General features: G+C 40.5%; 1 protein-coding gene across 17 annotated transcripts in view; it reads right to left on the bottom strand.

Moving 5' to 3' along the window:
- The window catches only part of LOC129046378 (uncharacterized), a 271,806-nt gene that overhangs the window by 74,479 nt on the left and 178,459 nt on the right, over nt 1-18,868 (bottom strand). For 16 of the 17 annotated variants that reach the window (XR_010407056.1, XR_010407067.1, XR_010407068.1 and 13 more), the window contains one exon: nt 10,458-10,516. The exons of the other annotated variant lie outside the window; for it this stretch is intronic. Coding sequence is in view for 1 of the 16 variants with exons in the window: in XM_064577317.1 (XP_064433387.1) it covers nt 10,458-10,516 (59 nt within the window). In the remaining 15 variants the exon portion in view is untranslated. The remainder of the gene's footprint in view (nt 1-10,457; nt 10,517-18,868) is intronic. 17 annotated transcript variants of the gene reach the window in all.

Genomic DNA, 18,868 nt, shown 5'->3' with positions numbered 1-18,868 from the left:
AGATGGTATGAAGACCTTGGAACAGACAGCGAAACAGTGTTAGGAAAGATTACCGGAGAAAGCCAGTAGAATGTCTCCCTCTGGCCTTGGGTATGGATGGAATAAGAAGAATGTGTCCAGTCATTTTCATGGAATTTAAAAGCCAAGAGCGCAGATGGCTGAGTTGAAGAGGGACTCTCTAGCATGTTCAATGTGTAGCAGGCCAAAAAATGGCAAGTGATAGCAACCTCCAATAAATCCCAGAGGTTTTTTAGGACAAAATCCAAAACCAAAATTAACCCCTCCTTTAGTCTTCAGAGAGAGAAGACTTTCTTAGAGTTACCAAGAAATGGATCTAAGTCTTAATAAGAATACTCTGAGATTTCTACCTAAGGCAAGGTCTTTGAAGTCAATGGATCTGTACTGAAATGTTCTCTACCCTGTTTATATATTTGGGTGACTTCCTTAGTGACTCAGAGCCCCCATTTCCTAATCTATACAATGGGAATAATGGGATCTATTTCCCACAGTTATTGGGAGAAGAGAATGAAATAATGCATGGAAAAGTGCCCAGCCTGTGCCCCAGGCACCTTAAGCATTAGGTCAATATTTAAAAGAAAACACTCTTCTTCTTGCAATTGTATTGTAGATAATTGTCCTTTCAGCCTGTCTTGTCTTCCTCACAGTAGCCTGATAAGAGTGGTGGCTTAAGACTATTCAAAAGCATCCTGCTTCTTGAAATTCTCAAGTTGTTTTAATTTTAGTTTCTATGTTGTTCCAGCTCTGCTCCATATTCCTTTTAGTAATTAAAACAAAATCACATGCACGTGTGGTGAGTCCTTTGTCAAAAAAAAAAAAGGAGTCTGAAGACCCTTTCAGAGGCACTTTGAAATATATCTTATAAAAGGAAAACCAGTATTATCAATGACAGCACAGGGTCAGTGATTTGAGGGTGATGAATTCTAGGGCCTGGGATGCTGCCTGGCGTATAATAAGTACCAAGAAAATATGCACTAAATGAACCCGAGACCTAATGCTTCTAGTCATCGTAAAAGTGGGAAGAGATTTAAAAAAAATTTTTTTTAAATGTTGATAGTGTATGGTTAGTAGGATGGAGGGGCTAAATCTGAAAATTCATTGGAAGTCTTAGTTCACAATGAAACAAGACACTTGAAAATAGGCTAACTCTCCAATAACCTAGATTACTGGAGTTATTTAGATATTTCTTATATTTCTACTAAATTCATATTCTGTCACTTCAACAATATCAAGCTCTTTCTTGAAAAAATGTCTAAGGGAGAAAGTTAAAATTCCTGAATTTAAAGCCATCATCTTTGGAATTCTTTGGACCTAGACGCAGGGGACTGAAGAAGAAAGTCTGTCTTTCTTACCATCCTCTCCCTTCCCTTCCTCTCTCTTATTCTCACTCCTGCTCACTCATATTCACTCTCATTTTCAGGTATGAGTCAGACACTCATGTCTTGGCCTACACCTTCCTAGAAGCAAGTCTCACACTTTTCTTCTTCATTGGCATGTGCGCAGCCCTGGCTTAGTGTTGAGTACACAGTAGTACAGAAGAAATATGTGTAATATAAATTATATACCAGATGAAAGTATCAGGGAGGTTTCATATTGGGGGAAAACACCACTGCTTTACCTCTCCAAGATACCTCTAATGTACCTCACTACTTCGAGAATAGGCATCTCTTATATATTTCACGTATGGATTCGTTCACTACTCCATGAGCTGTGAGAGTCTTAAGATCAGGGTAATGTCCTCCTCCTCTACATCCTCTCACAAACAGCCACTTTCAGGCTCCACCCATGGTGACTGGTGATTCACCAAAAATGGCTGCCTGACTCAGAACCAACAGGATCCATACAACCCACTCTGGACCTTCCAAGGGAGTAGGGATCATGTCTTACTCACGCTGGCATATACTCAAGTGCCCGACACATCAAAAATGCTCAATAAATATTGACTGAGGAAGACAGGGGGGCAGTATGAATGAAAGATACTCGAAAGAAAAAAAAAATCCAAATGTTTCAGTGAAGCCAAACATGCGGCAAAATAACCTAATGTGCTTTTCTATTCATCCTATCTTGGATTCATTCAACAAATATTTATTGAGGGCCTAGTTTGTGCCAGCCATTGTATGGCACCAGTGACCCGTGGATGGATTATACAGAAGAGTGAAAACAGGTGTGCATGGACTGTCTTACTCTAGTGGGGAAGACAGATAATGCAGAAATAATTGCACGTGTTCAGTGATTGGCAGTCAGCAAGGAGAGAGTGTATTACCTCTTGTAGGATGTGGAGGAGGCACAAAGGAAACAGTGGATAATCGGGGAGTGACAAGGAAAGGAAAGAGAAGATGAAAAAATATCCAACAAAATTTATCTGCCCCTGCAAGCAAGGAACTTCTTGTAAAGATAAGTGTACTAAGGACATCAGTCACCCTTGAAGCTGTGGTTTACTGTGATGGCAAAAGCTGGTATAGCAAATAGACATGTTTTATGCACAGTAATATCGACACACATCCAGCCAAGAAACCTCAACATTCCCATTTGACTGACTCACTGGACAAACTCAAATGCCTGAGCTCAAGTGTGGGCTGACCTCCTTGACCTTGACACCAACCCACGAGCTGCTTCAGTATGTTTTAACAAATACTGGGAAGTGGTGAGCTTTTGTTTCTCTTGGTTTTCACGGAGATGGCTATTGACGTGCCCCTGGTCTTCAATATACGATTTTGTACCAGGGATTCAACCTTAGTAGGGAAGAGCGGCAGTGATAGAGGATGAGGAAGAAAGGCATTTGAGAAATTATCCAGATAGAAGCACACTTAAACACTAAACAAAGCTACTTGAAAAAGAGACCCAGAAATGAGTTATAATATTGACTTAGAATAAATTCAAGCTCAAGTGCAATTACTTCGAACATTAAGATGAGTAAGAGGAAAACCAATGTGCTCTGGTATTTGGCCACATACAATTCTTTGATCTGGCGCTTAGAAAGGCATTTCTCCTGTGACCTTCCTGGTCTGCCTAATATCCAATGTGCAGTCATAAAACCCAATCTCCATATATGTGAAACGGAACATTTGCTGTTTTTGAGTAGGAAAAATGGAAGAGGACCTGGGCTTACATGTGTGGCTATACAAATAATTGTCTCTCGGTGTTGGTCTGTACTGAAAAGGAATGCAAGAAAGTGAGAAAATACATCTTCAAACAGAATACTTCTTATCACCATGCATGTCCCTTTGTTCCGTTTCTCAGGATTTCCTATCTATCTTGAGGACGCCTTGTAGAAATGCAGAGGCTGACAGCCAAGGGTTTCAAACCCAGTGTCATCACTTAGGTGGCCTCTGGATAAGTTACTTAACTTGCGCATACTTAGTTTTTCCCACCTAAAACATGTTGAGTTGGAGAGTAAGTAAAATTACTTGGCACCTGTAGATGCCCAATACACGTTGATTACTTTTTCCCATTCCCAAACAGAAATACAAAGTAAGAACCAATCCCCTGTGTTTGCTTATATGTTCTTATAAGACAGGGATGATTGAAGAGCCGCATATCTGGTGATGTGGGAAACACACCTGAGATACAGTTCTGAGTAATCAAAGGTAAATACAGGGCTTTGAGTTGCAATAAAGGAAAGAGGAAAGACTGTCCTCTTGGGGGATAATTTCTTTGTTTCATTCTCTTTTTCTCCCGTGACCTCCCCATTTCTATGGTTCTCCCTCATGATCACTTGCTTCTGGATGCCAGCGCTCCAGGTTCAATTATCCTCATGAAGAAGCTGGCTTCTGCAGGCAACTCTCCTGGCCACACAGCTATCTTTCCCCTAACTTCTCAGATGAGTCTTCCCACTGGGAGGAAAGGCACTAGAGACTTCATGAAGAACATGCTGGCCCTTACTTAGTCTCAGCCCTAAGTCCAGCAAGCCAGTGTCACTGTGATTTTTGCTTAGTATTTCTTTTATGAGTGATAAGGTTGAGAGAAGGAGGGAAGGGTGCACATCCACAAGATTCTTGTGGACTCCTAAAAGTACTGTTCTATCTGAATGGGTGTAATTGCAAAACTCAATGGCTAACAAACTAAATGGCAACTCACACAAGCTTATAAAGGCTCACTCAAAAGCCTCACCCCCATATTCTCTAAAATTCCTTTTTGTCATAGAAAACAGATGTAGAAAGCACTTTCTTCTAATGGCCTATAAGTCAGCCGAGCTTCAGAAATATTATGTTCATAAAAGCATTACATGAGGGACGATTGCATTTTCCTTGTTGGCACAATATCAACATCTTTATAAGTATGATATAAATAATATGGTATTTGCATTATAATGAAAATATAATGCACATACATCTATCCAACAAATATTAAGTACCTTCTGTGGATTAGCCAATGAGATAGACCAACAGAAATGCACATACAGAAGGAATTTTCACATTCCCTTGAATAGTATCTATCAATATAGTCAGGACATAGATCTCATGGGTATCAAGTGAAATCTGCCGGCATGTTTTCCTAGTACATCACATTTAGCCTTCATGATATTTTCATAAACATAGCTTTTTCACTCTTGGTGTGTTGTCTCTTCAGAATTTTTTTGGACAATCTCAAAAAAATCCACTTAGGATGATTTTACACTCACTAAAGAAATATTGATTCTACAACAAGAGACTGAGATTGGATACTGTCGGCCTCAAATCCCAAGTAGAAAAGCAGCACACAATACCAGGATGATAAATGTCCTCACATAAAGCCATTCTCTTCCAGAGTTTTCAAAGTAAGTCATGTTTGTGGTGGTCTTTAAAGGAAAAGAATGGAGAATAGGAATGGACAAGAGAATCCCTAGTAAAATAATTCATGTTTCCCACATGCTTAAGATATGAGTTCCATGTGACTCCTACCACCACTAGCCACTGTTTATTGAACAGTAAACAAAGGCCAGGTACATCACAAGATATATATATTTCCCACAACAGCATGAGGCAGGCGATATTTTATCCATTGTCTAAATAAAGATGTGAAGCACAGAGAAGTGACATGTCTGAGGTCACACAGTCAGGAAATGTAGAGCAAGTGTCTAAGCCAGAATCAAGGGTCTGACTCCAAAGCTTATCCTATGTTGCTAACCTCTGATCAAGTTCAATCTACAATCCAAGGTGGGAAATCTAGTTGAAAGAGAACAAACGATGCTTCAGAACATTTCCTTCACCTGCAGTAGTGACTCTTACAACTTGTTGGATGGACTTCTCTAGAAACGGGGATATATATGTTTACAGTTTTTGCATGCATATGCCGTTCTGAGAGATTTCCAGACACCTCAAAACTAAGGCTAAAAGCCTGTGCCCTGAAAGTTGCATGACCTGACAGGGATGGAGTGGATAGAAATGTCTCCTTGGCCAAACCAACCAAGCTGTGCAAATTCTATAGTCTAAGCAATTTTTTACAAGCACAAAATCCACCCCCAACAGAGGCTGATTATGCTAGACAGAGACCCCAAATTATAAAGATATTCACAAAGAACACAGGTTGCAACCTGATTCTTGCTGGACCTGTGAGCAGGAATGAGTCAGCAGCAGCGTCCAAGGGAGGAGGGAAGAGTGTTGCTAGAATGAATGTCAATCCTGCAGCTGGGCTGGATCCCTTGGTCATGACCTTGAGGCTCAAGGAATTGGCTCAGACAGTTCTGAACTGAGTAGCCATGTCACAGACAGCCTCCAGCCCAGCAGGATGCCTCTCTCTAACTCTGCGATCATGACACTGCTGTCTGCAGTAACCGTGCTGAGATGTCTCAAGACCAAATTTATCACGCCCGAGATTCCATTCTTACATAAGAATCACCTGTCGATCGTGCGTAAGTTTCAGCACCAACTGAGCCAAGGGTAATCAAGATTTAAAAGGAAGGGGCTGAATAAATATCAACCAGATTTCCTCTCTGTGGGGCTGAGTTTTGAAAAAATCTTTGTGCCCTCATGCGCCCCTCACAAGAGACTGTCATTTTTCTACTTTCGGGCTGCATCACTACTGTCAGGGGAAGGATGCTCTAGGAGCCACAGGCCATCTGTCTTCTTGGAGGTTCTCTTCAAGCTATGACCTCGGTTTGCTCCAGCTTCTGCCTATCCTCACGAGTTTCAGCTTGCCCTCATCATCAGCTAAATTAACCATAAAGCAAAGGCCTGACTCACATTAGCGAAGCCTGAAAGACATCAGTACAAGCCCGGAGCTACGCATCGCTGTATCAAAGGCCGAGGGCCTAGGAAGAAGTGTGGGAATGGCCCTCATATTTTTATAGCACTTGGGTAGTCTAGAAGAGTCCTTTAGCCCAAGACCTTGGAGGGGAGGTTCAAGTGTGTTCTTGGAGGGCAAAGAAAATGCCATTTGAAAGTGATAGAAGGAAGCAGAGTTGTTTAAGGAGTAGGGGGGGTTGGGATGGCAGGACCTAGGGCACAGGGCGTCTCCTAAACTAAAAAAAGCACCAGGAAAATTACCTACAGCTCTATTTGGCGAGATGTGAAAAAATTAAATTCAGGCTAAGAAATATCTGGGAAGGTTTGAATCTGTGACCCTGGGCAAATTGGTCCCTCCTCTGTGTTTCCATTTGTGAAATGGAGGAGCAGAATGAAGGCTTCTTCCTGCACTAGCATGCCATGACAGGAGGTAGAAGAAAAGGCCTTTGAAGCCAACATAATTACTCCTCTGTCCAGGGCAATGTAAACAACAATAACTCCAACAGCCTTCAGCCCTGCTTTTGAATGAGTTCTTTGCTTCTGTCTGAGAGGTAAAGTAGTTCATTCCTTGGGGAGAAGTTGAATGTGGCATGGTGGACCATGCCCTTTTCACTCCGGTTTCATTATGTTATTTTGAATTAAGACTAATACACAGAACATTCAGTATACGTTAACAAGGTTTTACTGAGTGTCCGCCATGCACCCAAAGCTGCAGTAGGTCCTCTAGGAAAGAGAAAAAGTGAGCAATGTGATCAGGGTCTTTGAGTATCTGGAGATCTTTCTCAGAGGCTCACATGTTCCATTTTAAGGCAAGCAGAAAACAAGTTGTTATATTTTAGAAGTCTAATTTTAAAAATAAATACCGCTTTTTTTTTTTAAAGATTTTATTTATTTATTTGAGAGAGAGAGAGAGAGAAGAAGCACATGAGAGGGGGGAGGGTCAGAGGGAGAAGCAGACTCCCTGCCGAGCAGGGAGCCCGATGCGGGACTCGATCCCAAGACTCTGGGATCATGACCTGAGCCGAAGGCAGTCGCTCAACCAACTGAGTCACCCAGGCGCCCCCGCTTCTTTTTTTTAATAGAAGCAAATGAGTTGGACCAGACTTATTTGTTTTTATGCCTTTACTAATACGTACTATTTATGCATTATTTATCTTGTTACGCATGTCTACAAGAAGCCTCACTTTGGCATTTCTAGATCTTACAGTAGCTTGAATTCTGATTGGATGCCTCTAGGTAAAACATAAAAGTCAATGAAAAAATTTGAATTTTCAAGCAAATGCATGCTTGTACATTTTGAAGTTCCACTCAAGTGCAATCTATATAATATGAAAGAAAACTAAATGAATCATTTTTTTGGAAATTGCTCTAATTCCCCTATGTGCACGTTGGGTAGTATTTTTTCACATCTATTGAACATGGATGCTGCCCCAGGTTAATTCCTAGCAATGGAGTGTTATCCTTTGGTGTGTACTTATTTCGCATATATTAGGTAGATGGTCAGTTATGTCATTTTCCCCAGACTATTTTGTTTTCCTCTGAAGTTTTCTAAGACAAATCACTAATCAATGTATTTCAAAAATATGCCTTGGGTGCAAAACAGAACTTTTCGGCAAGTAAAAATGTTTCAACTGAGGTCTTTCCAATGCAAATTATCTCTGTCATGACCTGAAAGTACTTGTCTTCACTTAGTATGCTTGTGTGCCTTCACTTACATGGGTTTAAACATACAAGAGTGATGTAAAGCATGGTATATCCATTAATGGACTTTGCCAGTCACATTACATATATCTAAGCAGTTTATAAGATGATGTACCAAGGGGGCGCCTGGGTGGCTCAGTTGGTTAAACGACTGCCTTCGGCTCAGGTCATGATCCTGGAGTCCCGGGATCGAGTCCCACATCGGGCTCCCTGCTCGGCAGGGAGTCTGCTTCTCCCTCTGACCCTCCTCCCTCTCATGCTCTCTGTCTCTCATTCTCTCTCTCTCAAATAAATAAATAAAATCTTAAAAAAAAAAAAAAAAGATGATGTACCAAGAATGAAAGTGTGATATTCTTACTTGAGAAATGATATACTATATTATTGCCATGTTTTTCTTTCAATAACCCAAAGCACTATTTCAGGACCCCAAGTATTCAGAATTGATTTGATTATACTCTTCTGTTCATGAAATGTCAAAGTACCTTTATATCCACTGTTTTTATGGTGAATGTGATGAGCTGAAAGGCAAATATTTAGGGCATTAACCATCCCAGTTTTCGTGGGACTGAAGAGTTTCCCAGGACATAGCACTCGCCATGGGAAAGCCCCAGCAAATAGGGTACAAACTGGTCATTCTGTGGGTGTTATAATTATCATTTGTAATTGGGGAAACTGAGGCACAGAACAGCAAAGTGCGTTGCTCAGTTTACCCAGCCAACTGGCAGAGATTCAGGACTCAGTCTTCTGTATTCCAGTGAGAGCACATTCACAACTAGGCACATCCCTGCCGTTTCCTCTATATCCTACTCTCACCTGGAACGGTAAGAAAACCAAGGTCATCTTTTGCCTTTTTTGTGTGCTACCATCCCAAATGGACCTAGGTTGAGATGCTGTGGGTACCAGTGAACTGGGCCCTTTATGAATTTCCCACATTATTCAAGAGGAGCAACATCGCCATCTGTGTTTTGAAGAGAATGACAGAGAGACAGAAGTTATAAATATCATACCTCTTAAAAGCAGAGCAAATACTAGTGTAAGTTCTGTCTGCCCCATAAGCCTCCTCTTAGGACTACCAACTACCTCCAGTCCTGACTGGGCCATATGTGTAATTTCATGAGACAAATCAACTTGAATGAACCTTAGGAAAGAATAACCCGGTGGCCACCTTTGGAACCACAACATGGTACTAAGCTACCATTTACAGAGGGCTCACTGTATGTTGGGTGCTGTGCTTAGAGCCTTGCTCGGATGTGGTCAGTTTAGCCTCACACTAATCCCATGCGGTAGTAACGAATGTCCCTATTTGACAGATAAGAAAAATGAGTCTGAGGCAGTTTAAGTGACTCATCCAATGTCACACAGCTGATAAAGGTTGGAAGTTGGATTTAAACCCAGGAAGTCTGACCCCAAAACTGGTGCTTTGACTCATCTACTATATCACTTTTAGTAACAGAGCTAAACGTCCCAGTTGCCAATGTCCAGTCTCTCAGATAGCTCTTGGCTAGGGCAGACCTAACACTGGCCCGGCTACACGTTCTGCAGATGCACAGAACTACCTGTTTAGGTCAAAGGGCATGAGGGTTGTTTTTTTTTTTTTTTAAGATTTTTAAAATTTATTTTAGAGAGAGAGTTCTTGAGCCAGGGGAAGAACAGCGGGAGAGAGACAAGCAGACTCCACGCTGAATGCAGAGCGTGATGCAGGACTCAATCCCAGGACCCTGAGATCATGACCTGAGTCGAAATCAAGAGTTAGACGCTCAACAGACTGAGCCACCCAGGCCCCTGGCTTTTTTTTTTTTTTTTTTTAATTTATTTGCTTGCGAGAGAGAGTGAGCAGGGGGAGGAGCAGAGGGAGAGGGACAAGCAGACTCTGTACTGAGTGCAAAGCCTGACTCGGGGCCCGATCTCACAACGCTGAGATCATGACCTGAGCCAAAATCAAGAGTTGGACGCTTAACTGAGCCACCCAGGTGCCTCAAGGCATGAGGCTTTCTGATCAAAAGTATTAAGGGAGCTGAAAGAAGAGATTTTAATCTGTTGGTTAATTCCAGAGTGAGAGAAATTGCCCTGCCAAGCTTCCGTTACTTCTTCTATACCTCTATTTCTCTCTCTCTGAAAAATGTAAACAACATGCCCTGGGCTTCTTTGAGAAATGAACTGGGTAAAATAAAGGGAATGCACTATGCAAACTGTAAAGTGCTTTATACAATTATCCCATATGTTGAGAAGCTTCCAAAATAGCAATTTCTTCCAATGCCCTTGCAAAGCAAATGAGACACAGCTGCTTGAACAGTCCACAAAGAGACAGAAATCCAGCTCTCTTAAACATTCAGGGGGGGAAACACACACCGTAAAATTACCCCAAAGATGAATTTTACAAGAACCACGGAAGTGTCATCAAGTTTTTCCATGGTTAATTCTAAAAGAGTGCCAGCATCGCAAAGATCAAACAAGGCAGTTCCTGCACAGAAACCTGGGGAAATGCAGGGCTTTAATGACAGTTGCATAATAGTTAGAAATATAAATGATACTCACATGAGCAGAATCGAGGAAGCCAAGTTTACTGGCTCTTCTCCATCTTTTCCAAGACAAGTCTGTTGGGGGAAAAAAAAAAGGACTTGTTCTAAACTAAACAAAAGGAGGACTTACAAAAAAAGAAACAAGGAAAGTAACGGGGGATGAGGTGTTTGCGGGATGCCACCGAGCATAGAGTGTGACAGGGCGCTTGTCAAGGGACAACAACAATTCAATGAGTTTGTTGAAAGAACTCGAATAAAATCAGCATTCGCTGTTGTGTCAGAATAAGATTACACCGCTAAAGAAAATGTTCAACAAGAATCTGGGGGGCTGGGATTTGGTGGAAGTTGCTTGGGGGTGGAGAACTCAGGGATGAGTCACAGAGTCCTCTGATGAAGTGGATGAAAGCTGGAGGAAGCCGGGTTTTGTCTCTGCCCTCTTCCTCTTTCTCTTCCTCTCTCTCGAGGGATTACAGGCTGTCTGCAATCAGCCAAAAGGGGCAAGGGAGCTGACCCGTGGGTATGAGAAATGGCCAAGCAAGCTTCACGTGTAGCATCATGTATAAAAGGTATATGCCGTTTAAGCAAGTCCTGAGATAGGAATGGGGATGGGGAGGAGGAAGTCTTTTGTGGGACCCTGGTGAGTTCAAGAGAATCATCGGTGCAGACGCCTGTCTCCCCGGGGGAAGAGCCCCTAGGTTATCAGAGAAGCAGGCTAAGCAGATTTTTTAAATTCTTTGGAGAAAAGAAAGTCACAGTTCCTCTTACTAAGTAATTTCTATCTTTATCAACCCTTTTACCATTAAGCTCTGTGCCTCAGTGAACAGCAGCTTCTCCTGTTCTCAACCAGTCCTTGCAGACATGAATGACCTTTTTTTTCCCTATTGAAAGTCTAAATCCGTCATATGGTTGTACATAGTTACTCTCATATTAAACTCATGATGGAAACCCAGGCAGTTCTCCCGCCCCTTCCCAAATGAGAACTTCCCATCTCCCACCTAGGTTATAGAAAGAAAAAACAAAACAAAACAAAACAATTTTGATGCTCTGGCATCATTTTTCCTATTTTAGGTGGCCACTTATAGATGGAGTGGGGAGTTTACATTTTCACATCTTAAGAAAAAAAATTTAAAGGGTTGAGAACTGGAGAGCTGATATTTCTACATTAACTTTTTTTCAAAATGTTTGTATTGATTTCTTTTTTGTTCTGGAATAAACTCAGGTATAAAATGTTACGCTGTATGTATTCATTATTTAATGAATTTATTGTATTTACATAATATTCATGAACAAAATATTATATTTGTAAGTTGTTCTGCCAGCCAAACTGTTCCCCTTCATTCATAAATGGAGCTTCTCAGTGTTAAACAACTGATTACCATGAATGAAGGAAGTGTTACATCTTTAGAATATTCTCCCAAAGCTGTTAAAACCAACCTACTACCATTTGGTTTTCCTCTTAAAAAAAGAAAGTTATTGTTCTTGATTTTCTTTTGTTCTGAATAGAAAATCTTAAAAATTCGGTTGGGTTTTCTTTTTTGTCGTTGCTTTTTTGTTTTTTCATTTTGGCATTCCTGTAGGAAGAGAGAGGGAACGTTCTTTTTTTCATCAACCAGAACAATACTAGTCTGAAACACAGCCAGCTTCTAAAGAAACTATATTATAGCTTTCAGGAATGGGAAGAGCTTTTTCTCTCATGGGACAGAAGGTGAGATTTTCCTGTTGTCTTCAATCTCTGTGAATACCAAAGCGTAAGCCCTTTCTAAATACATGTTCAGAGCCGTAAACTGAATTCCATGATGGATAGCAAAGTACACAGACTCCTTGATTCTGACCAAGCCAGCAACATGCACTTGAATTTGAGTTGGATTTAGATGAGCAATTCAGTGGTAGAATAGTAGTAGAAATGGGGCGCCCGGGTGGCTCAGTTGGTTGAGCGGCTGCCTTCGGCTCAGGTCATGATCCTGGAGTCCCGGGATCGAGTCCCACGTCGGGCTCCTTGCTCAGCGGGGAGTCTGCCTCTCTCTCTGACCCTCCCCCCCTCATGCTCTCTATCTCATTCTCTCTCTCAAATAAATAAATAAAATCTTAAAAAAAAAAAAAGAATAGTAGTAGAAAGAAGACTGTGGACTTAGGAGTCAAATCACATCGTGATCTTGGTGAGGATTTTGCTCTCTCACAGGCAGCTTGGTATTTTAATTTACTTAGCAATTTGCAGAGCTTGCCCATTGTAGCACTTCATGTCTCCCCAGTTCAATTTCCTCATCTACACAATTAACACAACTTACTGTGCAGGTCTATCATAAGGACCAAATAAAATGTATATTTCAGTTGCTTACTCCAGTGCCTTGGACATAATGCTGAGTGACTGTTTCTTATGATTCGGTCCTTAAATGGTTCCACTGCTAAACACCGGTCCTCAATAAAGTAATGTGGGGCTACAGTAATCTTCTGCCACCCCCTCCCCCTGCCAAAAAATACACAGCTAACTAGGAATATTCCCTTAATTTTGACAATTTTATTGTACCTTTCTTAAGGAACCACATCACCTTATACCTACCACATAATTTATTAGACATTTACCATGAACAATGTGCTGTAAGAAGCACTTTACATGGGCAATCTCATTTCATTTCCCCTACAATCCTCTGAGTTCAATGCTTGTTTTGCTTCAAACATACTTGGTTCACCAATATGAAGAACCCCCACTAAATATTTTTTAAACTATTTTATTATCATTGCAGAACATTTATGCGATGCCTTCTGAATTGAGTTTTGTAAATTTTGTTCAAGTAAAGCACTAAGATATAATTTATAATTTCAATCCTCCAGAAAGTGATATATATATATATATATATATATATATTTTTTTTTTTTTTACCCCAGAGGGGAAACATAATTTAGATTAAAGGGCCTACTATCTCTCTCTCTTTTTTTAATCATATGTGTGCTTCCTATCTCTGATTAAGTTTCGGAGCTTATCTTAAACAAGAATGGCCAAAACTCCTATTAATATCTGTTTAAGAACTGCGCCAATATCTTCAAAGTGCCAAATGACAACACTGACAAGATGGTAGAGGTCAGCCATCTTGTTGAAATGAAGAGCAAGAGATCACTGTAGAAGAATTCCCACGGAAATGATTCCACCCACATTCACCATCTACAAGATATTATAGACATTCATGCACACTGAATTGGCAAATAAAAATGTTGTATACAAACACCCCTAATTTTGAACAATTTTGAAGGTTAGTAGAGCAATGAAGAATGCCTGCTTGATCCTGAGACATTTACCAGGAAAAGAAGGGTTCCCTAGTTGAACAGCCATTACATCTCTATTTTCAAACCTCAGTCGAATCAGTTCATTTAGGAAAACTCCTAAAATGAAACATTTATTGCATACTTTTTATATTGTGTTTGGTTTTGTTTTATTTTTTGAATAAATATTTGTAGAGGCATATATTTGGGCTTTATTTTCTTTTGAATGATTTTTGACATTTTATGAGATAATGTTGCTTCTTACTTCTTGGAGAAAACTGAGGCATTCAAAAAGGATTTTGCACAGGGTCACAACACTCTATCTCCCTCTCCCACCAGCATTAGTACTCCTCAACAGGCCTGTTCCCGTGGATGAAAGTATCTGATTTCTCTAAAGCCAAGTCTTTCACTTGGATACTAGATGTTATGGCCATTTGCCAGCCCAACAAAATTGCTCAAGGAATTCTTCCTATCTTTCCCGAAACATTAGTTGTCCCTGTCTACTGGATCATTTCCATCAGTGCACAACCATATTGTTATTTCTCCCAACTCCTAACCAACACAAACACCACCACCACTACCAAACCCTCAGCTTGACCTCACTTTCTCCACCTGTTTCTATTCCATTTCTCTGCTTCCCTTGGCAGGAACTTCAAGAGCCAACTTTCCTCACTATTTCCAATTCTTCCTCTAGCATTCTGTCTTAAGCTACCTAAACCAGGCTTTAACCATTACCACCGCACAGATACATTCTCATTAAGGTCACTGATGATCTCTAGTTGTGAAATTCAATGGTAGATTGTCAGTCTTCATCTTACTTGATGGATCATCAGCATCTGGCACTATTTTTCATGCTCCTCTACTCGATACACTTCATTCTCCTGGTTTTTAGGACATTATACCCCCTACTTTTCCTCCTACCTTGATGGCCACTCTGTCTCCATCTTGCCTTGTGATTCCTTTTTTTTCCTTGTTGATCTTTTAACGCTGGAGATGCCCAGGCTTGAGTCCTGGCCTTCACTACTTTATCCATACCCATTCACTAATAATCTCGTTGAGCCTCACAGCTTTTAATACCAACATGCTGACAACTCCATCTGTAGCCCAGATGTACTCAATATATTCTCATAAGCCCCACATGCACATGATCAACAACCATTTTGACACCTCCAATCAGGTGTCTAATAGTCATGGCAAACTCACTATGTCCAAAACCCAAATCCCAGTATGCCCCATAGGCCTGTTCTTCTTGCAGCCTTTTACATCTCAATTGATAGCAATTTCATTTTTCTAGTCCCTCAGGCCAAAACCTTGATTCCTTTTTCTCTAACATTCCACATCCAATCTGTCATGAAATCCTGTTGAACTCTACTTTCAAAAATATATGCAGAATTGAACTACGCATCACCCCTACTGACCAATCCATGGACCAAGTCACATCATCTCTGCTGGGGTTACTGGCATTTCTCATTCTCTTAGCGTCTATCCTTGCCTTGCTCAGTCTATTCTAATACAACATTCAGACAGATCCTTCTTTGAAAGTCAATACCTTGCAGTGATTCCCATTTCACTCAGATGAAAGCCAACATCTTTTCCAGTGACCTACAAAAGCCTTGCTTATATGGTCTTGACTTTGCTTCTCTTACCTCTCAGATCTACTACTACTTTCCCTTCACACATTTTGCCCACTGGCCTCTTTGCTATTCTGTATGTATGTCAGGCAAGCTCCTGCCTTTTGGCCTTTGCATCGGTGGTTCTCTTTGTCTGTGATACTCTTCCCCAGATATATACATGCTTGTAGTGTTACCTGGGGGATCTGTGTACACACAGCCTTCTCCTTATACCCCCAAAGTCCTACACCTCGTTACCCTGCTTTCATTTCCTCTTTTCCATAGGGTCCCCTACCAGTAATATAGCATATTGATTTATGTATTATGTATTATGTTTACTATCTGTCTCTCTCTGCAAGGGCAGGAATTTGTGGTGGTCTTGATCATGCCTGTTCCTAGGCATCCAGAATAGTGCTTGGCATATAGTCAGTCAACGGGTGTTAAATTGCACTGAACTGAATTGAATGAAATAGGCTCCAGGAAAATAACCTAAATTGATGACATTGTGCCTATCTGAAATAAGTATGCAACTTAAAGTAACTTGATAGAGGATTATTGTCTAGTATCTAATTAGATCATAAAGCAACAAGAGAGGAGACTGGGATACATGGTCCATTTGTTGAGAAAGAGAGTATGGAACCAAAAATGATGATATGGGGAAAAATGCAGACATATTGTCCCTCTTGCTTTTAAAGATTCAGGCAATATATTTTCAGATGACTCAAGAAGAAGTTTGAAAAGACCACAATAATGTGTTCTACAAAGTCATGAAGGAGCTGAAAGTTCAACTTGAAACAACAACAACAACACAATTCTGGGTTTCTTTCTCCAGTATTTATCATAGTTCTATAAAGACACTCTAACCTATCGCTGTCTGCCTGTGGTTTGTGCCACTGATGGTTATCTAAGTCCCATTTTATGAAAGTAGTCTCAGAAAAGAGCAGCGGTCTGTGGAATATTTATTTTTACCAGTCTTGGCAATCTTCAGGTAGCACAGTGTTCTCAGCATGTGGTCCCTGGACCTTCAGCATCAGCACCACCTGGGAACTTGTTAGAATTGCAAATTGTGGAAACCCACCCCACCCCAGCTCTACTTAATCAGAAACATTGAGGGGAGTATCCAGCTATCTGTGATTTAATAAGTCCTCCAGGAGGTTGGGGGTACCTGGGTGGCTCAGTTGGCTAAGCGTCCAACTCTTGGTTTTGGCTCAGGTCGTGATCTCAGGGTTGTGAGATGGAGCCCTAGGTTAGGCTCCACACTCAGCGAGGAGTCTGCTTGAGATTCTTTCCCCCTCCCTCTCCCTCACCCTCTGTGCCACCCCCTGCTCACATGCTCTCTCTCTCTCAAATAAATAAAATCTTTAAAAAAGAAAAAATAAGTCCTCCAAGTGATGATAATGCCTCCTAAAGTTTGAGAACCACTGAGAAAACAAAGTGAGAGAAATCATCAGAATTATTCCTTTACAAGTTTACAATGACATTCCTAGTAAGAGAAGATTAGAATATAGATCTCCTTCATTGATAAATGCAATAAATTCCTAGGTCATCCAGCACCCAACAATGAGTCAGTGGACTTTTTTCTTGCACTAACCTTTATGAAATACTCTTTCTGGGCATTCTGCCTCAGATTAATGAGAAAGTAGTAGGCTGCTCACATATTCCAGAAACCTGATTTAATGATTTCACAATGCTCTGAGCCACTGGATTCCTGGCTCTTCCTGTTAAGATTTATGAACCCAAATTGTATCAAACCACTTCTTAGCATATCTTCAAGTTGACAATTCCATTCCAACAATAAAAAGGATCCAAATGGAAGGTGAATTAAGGGAAAAAAACAGATACTGAGGGTCGTAGGAATTTATCCAAAAATGACATACTCATTAAAAATACTGATCCCCAAGTAGGTCACCAAGAGTCCCTTTGCTTTGATTATTCACACAAGGGCCATCAGTTTGTAAGTTATTTACTTAAGTATTAAACTCCACCTGGTCTGTGAAGTTTAACACAAATATTGTGTAAGGCCCAATTTCCTGGAACTCTCGCATTCCTTGGTCTTTCAAAAGTAGACAGAAATCCCATTTTACAGAGGATGTAACAAGCTCGGTGACCTTTCAGAGGACACACTGTTATGGACAAAGTCTAGACTGAGTTTCATATTTCTTGGATTTTCTTATAACTGTCAGTTCAGGTTAAAAACTATGTATGAAGGACCTGTTCTGTGCCAGGACATGGATTAGGAGATGGGGATATAACATTTTCTGACACAGACCCTGCCTTTGAAGAGCTCAATACGAAAGACCCTGTCTCTCTGATCATATAATACCCACCTCTGTAAGTTCTAGAAAAGTCAATGAAATACATGGTAAAGATGGTTGATTTCAGCGCGCGCACACACACACACACACACATAAAATCTGTAGAAGCAGCAAGTTTTTCATCACGAGGCATCCCAAGGTCCTCGCACTGATCACGCAACACTCAGTTGAGGCGCCATGAGACATCTTGGTGATGAAGAGCTTAAAAGTGCCCTGTCATGTCTTGTTAATACTTCATACCCAGAACAAAATGCAGAGATGCCACATGAAAAAAATGATAAGCCTGCAGAAAGGAAGTGAAAACTGGAGCTCATGGTCAGAGAAGACTAAAAGCTATCTACGAACAAATCACATTCTGCAGTTAAAAAATACCACGATGTTCAGATGTTCCAGACAAAGACATGTTAGAATGGATATGCACTCTTTCCATTATTCTCTTCATTTTCTGAGTATGAGGTTAAGTTTGAGGGTCTATATTTTTCAAAACCCTAGTGCCTCTGCTTTGATAAATAAATGTTCAGATGAAGTCGATAAACTCACATGATTTGGAGACCGAAGCTCAGACCTCCATTTTGCTACTTACTATGTTTACAACTAAAGGTAAAATTTGGGGATGGAGGGAAAAAGAAGATTTGGGAATGAGGGGGGCAGAGAAAATAAGAGAACCTCAGACAGGATTTTTTGAGAAAGTTAAAGTTTTCATAAAGTATAAGAAGTTTATAAACATGAGGCCATATTTATCTATTCAGTTGACATTTTATGTAAGCACTTATAATGAATTCTGAGTGGCAGTAGGTCCTGGGGATACCCAAGTGAATATAAAAAAGTGTTGATGTTTTTTATTCTATTATTAGAATATCTGGGGAACACCCTCAGAATAGTAACCTCAAATGACCTGATGTATGGAAAAATTGGACTTAAGGGAGGTTTTTAAATGAATTTGCTTGATTAGAAAAATAAAAAGACTAAGGGATAAGCTTTAATAATTTTTAAAAAGTTTACAATGTCATTTTAAGATGAACTTAGGTCAGCCAATATGAAAGCAAGAAAAGAAGAGTTAGCAGGAAAGAAACATGGTTTGGGGAAAAGATTAGGAAGAAAGAACTTTTTATAAACATTAGGGAAGGTGATGGAATTCTTCTGCTGTTTTGCTAAAGGTATTTGGAAAGCGATTAGCTAATTCTCTCTCAATGGGTTTAAAGATACAAATACACGTGGTGTGCTAACACAGTCATTTTTTTGAAGTT

This window comes from Mirounga angustirostris, unplaced genomic scaffold (assembly GCF_029215605.1).
Source record: "Mirounga angustirostris isolate CCGP_5_RB_7025 unplaced genomic scaffold, mMirAng1.0.hap1 SCAF_13, whole genome shotgun sequence".
Taxonomy (NCBI): domain Eukaryota; kingdom Metazoa; phylum Chordata; class Mammalia; order Carnivora; family Phocidae; genus Mirounga; species Mirounga angustirostris.
This window is presented reverse-complemented; position numbering and strand designations above follow the sequence as displayed.